The sequence below is a fragment of the Prosopis cineraria genome, unplaced genomic scaffold, assembly GCF_029017545.1.
Source record: "Prosopis cineraria cultivar Desert tree isolate PC_DT_omini unplaced genomic scaffold, ASM2901754v1 PC4, whole genome shotgun sequence".
NCBI classification, from domain to species: domain Eukaryota; kingdom Viridiplantae; phylum Streptophyta; class Magnoliopsida; order Fabales; family Fabaceae; genus Prosopis; species Prosopis cineraria.
The window spans coordinates 16,261,662-16,271,172 of record NW_026555335.1 but is presented as its reverse complement, the minus strand read 5'-3'; the positions used below and the strand labels follow the sequence as shown (position 1 = coordinate 16,271,172).

General features: G+C 37.8%; 1 protein-coding gene across 1 annotated transcript; it reads left to right on the top strand.

The window, feature by feature from the left end:
- The first annotated feature begins 1,176 nt into the window (after positions 1–1,176).
- Positions 1,177–9,075, top strand: LOC129309076 (uncharacterized). Its single transcript, XM_054950425.1, is given in 11 exon segments — positions 1,177–1,596; positions 1,829–3,706; positions 3,709–4,707; positions 4,816–4,979; positions 5,127–5,198; positions 5,289–5,441; positions 5,548–5,711; positions 5,838–5,985; positions 8,008–8,130; positions 8,212–8,299; positions 8,522–9,075. Coding segments are annotated over 10 exon segments (3,996 nt in total). The 5' UTR covers positions 1,177–1,596; positions 1,829–1,839; the 3' UTR covers positions 8,740–9,075.
- The last annotated feature ends 436 nt before the right edge of the window (positions 9,076–9,511 follow it).

The window sequence follows — 9,511 nt, the reverse complement described above, 5'->3', positions numbered from 1 at the left end:
ATTGAGTATGTTATATATATATATATATATATATATATCTCCAATTAGATCTTTACTATATTATGTTCCACTCAATCAATTAATGATGATATTTTAAATAAATCAAATATTATATTTATTTTGCTGCAGGGGTAAGAATGAAAATATGTAAAAATTTTAGAAAATTAAAATTTTAACAAGAAATATAAATTAATTAATGATGACTTACATCATGATTCAAATGGAATATATAACAAATAAAACCTACAAAGATGTTTTTAATCAAAGTGATTTTTTATGTTAAAAAACTCAATTATAAAGCTTTAAAACACTTGGTGACTTAGCAAACTTGTTAGGAGAGATTTGTCATTTAGTTTTAGTATTTTAGGGAGACAATCTCTGCTGCCAGTCTAATCCTTAAATTTTTTTTTTAAAAAAGAAACACTGTTGAGTCTGCGACAGCCATATAAAATTTTATTTCGTGCGCCGAATTTTTACTGTTATAATATATGATCTAAACAGTTGAGATTTTAATCTAATATTTCATTCAAAAGCTATGATATTAAAATTAATAGAACTCAAAATTTTTTAAAAATAAATTTAAACAACACAAATAAGCTTGAATATTACTTAAAAAATTTATTGTTCACAAGTAAATCCCATCAACATCTCACTTTGTTTAATAAACTAGAATGATCTTGCGCATTTAGTTTTTTGATAATAGAGAATATTTATCTATTAAAGAAAGTCATACAATATTAACAGACAAAAACTTGGAAAGGAAAAAGTATAATATCCTCCTGAACTTGTACATTTATAATATTATAGAAGATATTATTAATGATTTTGATGAAAAGACAATGTTAAAAGGTTAAATTTTTTATGTTCCCATTAAAAGTTAAAGAAAAATCTTTCAATAACTATAATTTTTTCAAAAGAAAATAAAATATTTTTTTTGTAATAAAATAAATCACCAGTTTCCTGTGTCATCCATTTTACAAACAGGAAGAAATTTGGGACATAGGTTTCGTGAGGAGGGAAAAATTTGGTAGGGAAGGTGCTAACGAGAGGGCCCAAAACCAAAATCATAAATAAGTAAAGATGTCATTTTCTGCTTCTGAAGCACGTCCTCGGCTTCTTCCAACATCAAACCCACTCACTCAGATATCCAATTTTCAAACTTGAAAAGCACTTCGTAATTGCATGAAGCAGTCCACGTGCCTTCCCTCTCTTTCTCTCTCTCTTTCCCTGCAATCTCAGACCCTTCTTCGTCCTGCTCTTCCTCTTCTTCGTGCCGTTTTGAACACATCGCCTCGACCCCACTTTCTGTCACTTTCCCGGGAAAATATATAATAATATAGTCCCTGAGTTGATGAAATGGGATTAAAATAATAGAAAAAGAATGGAACGCTGATTCCCGCTGGTAAGCATGGTTCGGTCGGAGAGCAAGTGTGGAAAAGAGTGCCAGATTGCGAAAACGAAGATTCTATAAAAGCCTTGATTTGGGGGTGACTCGCGGTTACCTGTTGCCATTTGGGGACTCCACCGACTCACCTGTCCTGTCTCATATTTTTCCTCCATCTTATCACTCTTCTACTGCGCCGTTCAATATTTTTGGTATTTAATTTCTCTTCATCTCTGTTTCATTATCCCTGTTTCTCTGAATTTGTCAGATATCCCTCCTTGTTTTGCTCAATTTGACTAGGGTTTGTCTCACTTTCCTGGATTTTGAACCTGTATACGAATGTAGCAATCGATTCCTTGCCCAATCCCTTGGATTTTGATTTCAATTCATTTTCTTCTGTTTTCTTGGGTTGATTTTGATCTTCTTTTAATTTAATCTCAATAGCTTTCTTTGCCATGGCGTTTGACCAAAATTCCGTTCCAAAAGATCTGCGACCGTTAAACGTAGCTCGAACTATACCTGATGAGCCTCTCATTGTACCGGCGACTACCATGGGTCGGACGTTAGAATGCTTTCCTCCAACTCCAGCTCGTGACGTCGGTAGCCCAGGGACTTTGCCAATTTTTTACCCAGCACCTGTGTCTGATTCTGGGCTTGTTGGTGTGGGGTATGGAACTATGTCATCGGGTCCTACTTCCTGGTGCGTTCGTCCAGGCGTGTCCATTGTGCATACGGCTATGAATCCTAATATTGGGTATAACTGTAGTCCTAATTTTGGCAATCGGATGGCTGGTGGCAGTGCTGTTGATATTTCAAGCAGTGTCGTTGCAAACGGACCTGGTTATGCCACGATTCTGGGCAACTGGGCTGGGGGCAGTGGCTTGGATAGGGCTGGAAACGATGCAATTAACGGATTTGGTTGTAGCTCTGTTCAGGGAAATAGAATAATTGGCAATGCCATTGGTAGTGATCAGGCAGGCAGTACTGCAGCAACTGGGTTTGGTAATAGCCCCACTCAGCGGAGTGGGGCTGATCTTGCTAGTGATGAGGGAGGGGATGACTCCGTGTCAGGGAGAAAAGTGAAGTTTTTATGCAGTTACGGTGGGAAGATTATACCTAGACCTAGTGATGGGATGTTGAGATATGTTGGAGGGCAGACAAGAATAATTAGTGTTAAGAGGGATGTGAGCTTCAACGAACTGATGCAAAAGATGGTTGATACATATGGTCAACCTGTGGTTATCAAGTATCAGCTCCCTGAAGAGGATCTTGATGCATTGGTCTCAGTTTCTTGCCCAGATGATCTTGAAAATATGATGGATGAGTATGAAAAATTAATTGAAAGATCTTCAGATGGTTCAGCTAAACTAAGGATTTTTCTGTTTTCTGCATTGGAACTTGATGCTCCTTGTGAGGTGCCGCTAGTAGATTTACATGATAGTGGCCAGAGATATGTTGACGCTGTGAATGGAATTACAGATGGAGTCAATTGCCGGCTTATGAGGAAAGGGAGTATCACAAGTGCGGCTTCAACCCAAAATTCAGATGTTAGTGCGGCTGATGCTCTTGATAGTTCTGTTTCTGGTCCTGGGGATATAAGTGCAACGCCATCATCTTGCATTTTGTCACCCAGAGACAATGTGGCAGCTTCTCATGACACTGCTGCAAAGTTGGTGGTGGCAGATCAAAGTCCAAGAGTATACTCGGATGCTTCTGCAGTTCCGATGGGCATGCCAGTTGCTGTGTCTGGTCCGGCCCAGACATCAGCTTTCCAGAATGAGGTTGAATTAGAAAAGTCTGTTCCTTTTACTTTACAGCAACAGCAATTCGGATCGCAGCAATCTGGAATGGACGTTTCACCTCCTGCACCTTATGTGCATCCTTTTGTTGATTCGCGTCAGGAAGTTATGAGTCATGCAGATTATGTCCAGCTGCCTCCTCAGGGAGGGTTCCCAAATTCTCACCTTTTAGGGAAGCAAGGGCCTGCCTTCACTCAACAGCAATTCCATGATAATATTCCAGCTTTTGTTTCTCACCAGTTCATCTCCGCAGTGCCAATGACAATGACTCCATCAGCTTCTCATGTTAATGTAAGAACAAACATTCCGCAACCATTGAGGCAACCTCAGCAAACTCGTTTGGACCAATATAATGATGAAAGTACATCAGGGCCTAAGATCATCCAGCTTCCTGTTGAACAGAACTACAATGCATACCCAGTTCAAGTTCCTTCTGTTGTGGTTGCTCGTAATTATGGTTGGGTTCAGGTTCCTTCACAAGAGAATGTTATTTTGTCTGATGGGTTGTTGCCTCAACAACAAGTAAGAACCCTGAGAAATTCCAAAAGGAGGAAGACTGTTATATGTGTCAGAAATTATTGCCTCATGCGCATTCAGATCCTGTGGTTCCTGATCAGCGAGAGAGTGTTGCAAATTCAATTTCTGATTCGATCCTAAGCTATCATAGTCTCCCCATGGAGGAAAACTTAAAAGCTCAAGCAACAAACAGGGTAATGGTGACTGCACCCTTGAAGGATAGTGCTATTGAACAAGGGATTGACACCAAATCCAGAGTCGTTAGCAAAGCGGAACCTCCCATTGGAATGCCTTGCACTAATGCAACAGGCCTTTCTTATAAGCTTGAGTCACAGCCCGAAGGGGAGAGGAGCGTTACACAAAAGCATGATGCCTTTGATCATATGAGGAGTCCCATTATCGCAGATGTGATTGGAAAGGCAGGAGATAACCAGTCACCGACTGATGGATTCATGGGGACAGCACCACTGTCATGCTTTGATGATGTTGTTAGCCAACAAATGATTCCAGTTGAGAACTGGGTTAATCAGGATGTGGTAGTGAATAAACCTGTTTATAGTGATACAACTCCTGTTCTAGAGTCCCCTAATGAGCGTACAAATGAATTTGTTAACTTGGTCTCCCAGCCAGTGGAAGGTAGTCAGATAGCACAATCATCTGTTTGGGACATTCCTGGATCAAATCCTCAGTCAAAAAGTGGAAACCTCCTCAAGGATGATAATTTACCATCTTTAATATCTCCATCTATCAGGTCTGGAGATGTGCAGGATTCTTCAAACTCACTTTTCAGTAATCAGGATCCCTGGAATGTACACCATAGTACGTACTTTCCTCCTCCAAGACCTAAAAGAGTTCCTTCAAAGAAAGAAATATATTCTTCTAAGGATCACTTTGGTGAGGAATTCACTGGCGGCTGTGGGGAACAAAGTTTAGAAGCTCAATTGGAGGAAAGTTTTTACCAGCAATTCAAACAGGGTTTAAATTTAGAACATGGCCATTCAGCCAAGGGTCTGTAACTTTTTAAAATTCCTAATATATGTATATATGTTAATTATCGTTTGATTGTTGTTCTGGAGTTGTGGATCACACAATCATTATCTTGTTTCTTTACTGAAGGCTCAGCCGAAGACCAGATCAAACAAGAACTTCAAGCTGTTGCTGAGGGTGTAGCTGCTTCTGTTCTGCACCCAAGCACTCCTAGTCCTGATTTACATGCCAGGGACATGTCCAGTCGGGAAGATGTTGGAGATGTAGATGATCTAAATAGAGCTAAAGCTTTGGTAATTTTGTTTACTTGTTCCTCAATATGTTTGTTATCTCATGCGCTATAATTGCAGAAACGATATCCAAATTAACATTTTCACCCCCTTTCTTTGTGGTGTGGTTTCATTACAATTAAGGTATAATCATATATACTTCCCTTTTAGGATGTCAAGAGCAAGCTTCCAGAAAAGCCAAATTTTGGCATTCCTTTATCAGATGGTCTTGGAGGATTGCAGGTTGATATTTTTTTGGCATTATATTTCATCTTCTATGCTTTCATGTTGTTGAATTAGCTGAACTGACATGTTGCTTTTGGTCTTTTGTAGATTATAAAGAATTGTGATCTTGAAGAGCTAAGAGAACTAGGTTCAGGTACCTTTGGGACTGTATATCATGGAAAATGGAGGGGCACTGATGTAGCAATCAAGCGTATTAATGATAGGTGCTTTGCTGGAAAGCCTTCTGAGCAAGAGCGCATGGTCTGGGTCTTTCTTATTATTGGTTACAATTTCCATTATTCTGAATTCCCTTACCTGACTAATAAAATAACCTGGTTAATTAATTCTTGGTTGGTGCATCATACAGAGAACTGACTTCTGGAACGAAGCAATCAAGCTCGCTGACTTGCACCATCCAAATGTTGTAGCATTCTATGGTGTTGTGCTTGATGGCCCAGGAGGTTCTGTGGCAACAGTAACAGAGTATATGGTCAATGGTTCTCTAAGAAATGCCCTGCAGAAAAGTGAGAGGTGGTGTCCTCTTATACTTTTGTGACTGAGTATCCTCCCCCAATCTCCCAATTAATTTGCCTTACCTTAATAAATGTACTGTTTCCAGAATCACATAAAAGTTTGATACTAACATGTTCGTATCAGGAATCTTGACAAGCGTAAGCGTCTTTTGATTGCAATGGATGTGGCATTTGGTATGGAATACCTGCATGGGAAAAATATTGTACACTTTGACTTGAAAAGTGACAATTTGCTGGTGAATCTCAGAGATCCACACCGCCCAATATGCAAGGTTTATTATATGCTCTATTGAGTTTTGGAAGCTTGTTTCTTTTTCATTATATGTGGTATACATGCATTTTGATCATACAAACACAAATCACTATAATAAAATTCGGAAATCACAAAGGCATTGATACATTGCATAGCTTAATTGGAAGAATCCTGAGTAGGTGTTGCAATTACTCAAACGGCAGAATCAGATAATTTTGCATCCAGAGAAGCGTCAAAATATTGGGCATCACATGGGTTGCTATTAGTTGGGTTCATTGCATCCTGATGCGACATGGCTATTAGGAACAATATTCTCATTTTCCCTTGGTGTTTCTAAATAAATTAAAACCCAAAATGGCACATGAAGTATTGTTCAGGTGCAGCTTGTACTCGTCTTTTTTAAGTCATCAGTGATGTCTGTAAAAAACTAATTCAATTAGCATTAAGCTGTCTTCTTTTGGCAGCATGAAAATCAAATGCAAATACACAAACTTGTCATGACTTGAAGATCTTATATAGTTGGATAGCGATTTTTAGATGAATATCAGTTTTTCCTTTGCCTATTTTCTTTCTTATATTCCTTTTCCAAATCATGGCAATGTTATTAGAATAAATATTTGATGTTCAAACTGCAGAGTCGCTGGTTTAAAAAAAAAAAAAAAGCTGGTAAAAAAAAAAAAAACAAATGAAGAGCCGTGTTGTGAAAGAGTTGTATTGGTATAACTGGATCTAGAGAAAACTTGGGTAATAAAGATTAAGGACTAATGACATTTGGGATGTCTGGGTATTTTCCTGTCGAGAACACATGGATAGTGGGGATCATCTGCACAATAAAAATTTAGATCTCATGTTACCAGTTCAGGATACTGCTTGTGTTCTTTGATATGATACTTGTGATGACATGCTGTTTGATACTTGCTGCAGTATGGAATATGGATGCATTTTAATGATTGGGAATGATGAATAAACGGTGACTAGATCACATATGGCATGCTCATCAATTTGCTTACTGAATTGCATTGGCATTTAGAACAATTGATTTAATTTGGTTAGCTTTTGATTATAGAAAATAATTCATTGTGCTGCTTCACAGAAGGCTCATTTTTTTCCTTAATTTGATTTCTTTCGTGAAAACTCCTCCATATGGGATTTTGAATATTGTTCTGAATTTGAAATTAGTTTTAATTCTTCACTTTTGCAGAGTTTTTTTTTTTTTAATTTGTTTTGCACCAACCTGATTAAGAAAAGGGGCCTGGTTACTATTGTTGAAAGTGACTTAGCTTAAAGATTCATGTTAGGGTTTAAAGTATGACGCTGTTGAATATATTGTTTCTTTTTGTTTTTTCCTGCTTTTGTTCTTCTCTTTTTTCCCCTTTTCAATCCCAATTTAAGGTTGGGATGCTCTAATTCTTCCTTGTATCTGTATTTCTTTTTATTGTTTTCTGTTATGTACCCCGTTATGATGGTTACATTACTTTGAACAGAATTCAGATAATTAAGGAAAAGTGTCTGAGATTCGGTCCAGAAAAAATGATGCTAGATTACTGCGTACAATCAACATTATAACTTTGAGATGCTTAATGTCTGGTCAATTGTGTTCTGAGAATGAATTAAAGTGGATAAAAAATACATCAACAGAAAAAGGAAGAAATCTGAGATGGCACTTTTTTCCAAAATTGAGGACAAACTGGAACTAATGAAGTCCATTGTTACAATTGTAAGAGAAAATAGTCAAAACTCTCAACTGATTCTTCCAGTTTTTGCCCCGGTACTTTGTAATTTGTTCTCTTTCTCTACTTCACATGATTGCCACCTTAAATGTTTAATATTTTAGGCTTTTAGGTTGAAATGTGCTATATTAAGTGCAAGGTGTTCCATCAATTGCTTTTAACTGATTTTTAGTGTCAGTGTTGTGCGCTTCTCATGGTACAATACAACAGCACTATTATTTTCATGAAGCAATTGGCAACACTAATTATTCCTGTATCTATTCATGTCATGCTGCAAACTTTCTTCACACTTGTGCTTCTGATAATACCAGGTTGGTGATTTGGGTCTATCTAAGGTGAAATGTCAGACACTGATCTCTGGTGGTGTGCGAGGAACACTGCCTTGGATGGCTCCAGAACTACTGAATGGAAGTAGTAGCCTTGTTTCAGAGAAGGTTTATGCTTCAACTAAATGATTGATCGTTTCTAATTAATACTCTAAATTTGAGACCTGTCATCTGATATTGTTGTGTTAGGTTGATGTGTTTTCATTTGGCATTGTGATGTGGGAAATCCTCACGGGAGAAGAGCCATATGCTGATTTGCACTATGGTGCTATTATAGGTAATCCGTAGAATGCATTCATGCTTGATGTTTTATTGTCTTGCTTTCAGCCATTGAGCTGCTTGTCAGTAATTTAAAGTATTAGAAACCAGGTTAATTTGATCAGTTGAACCATACTAAAAAACTGCTTTGTCCATGGCTAGTTGGATGATGGTTCGATTTGACTATTATTCCTTGAACTAGTGCATAAAGCACCTACTAATTTTCCTTCGCACAATTCAGGGGGTATCGTGAGCAACACTTTGCGGCCTCCCGTTCCAGAATCTTGTGACCCGGAATGGAGATTCCTGATGGAACGTTGCTGGTCGTCAGAGCCATCGGAGAGGCCAAGCTTTACCGAGATCGCTGATGAACTACGCCTTTTGGCATCAAAGATTCCTCCCAAAGGACAAGCTCAACAGCAGCAACCCTCTTCATTGCAGCCTCAAGTACTGAAATGAACTCATATCGAATTGCTTAAATCCAGCTTCTCCCTTTGTGTTTGTCTGTCATCATTGTGCAGTTTGTTATGGTGGGTAAGGTCAAGCAGTAACATAGTTCGTGAAAAAGGAATTAAGGTCTGGTTTTATTAAGTAGTTTCTATTACATTTCGTCCTCAATGAGCATGCCAGATCGTTTTTGGGGTTGCATATAAGGAAATGATTTTGCTTATATATTGGTTATGACGTTACTTGTAAAGGGTCGCTACTGTAATAAATTTTTACAATTTTTTTCCCCACCACTCTATGGTATTGTTATATCCTATATTCCTATTTGTGATATGTATTGGTTATTCATTTGATGGTGTTCTTTACATTAGTGAGCTCTGACAATTTCTCCAACACCTGCTGTGATTAATGGCAGGCAGCATTTGCAATTTGGTTCCAAATACATACACTAGTTGTATTCCTATGATTAAGACTTAAAAAAAAACTAATAAAGATTTGTTAGTTAGTAAGGATTTGACGTATAATTTTCAAGATCTTTGGATTCAAATCTCCTTGTTAATATAAATATCTTGATGAGTGATATTTTTTGTGAATGTTTTTTGACTTTAGAGAGATGTCTCTACTCTAGTGAGCTACTCTAATGAGCTCTTGAGATTTAAGGGTGTGCTTAGTTCAAGAGGAGGGGAGGGTAAGGGGGGGTTTATGTCACCTTGTTTGGTTTTATTAGAAGGGTGAGGTTTTAAATGATCTTTTGTTTAGTCTAAAAGGGTAGGTAATAACTAAT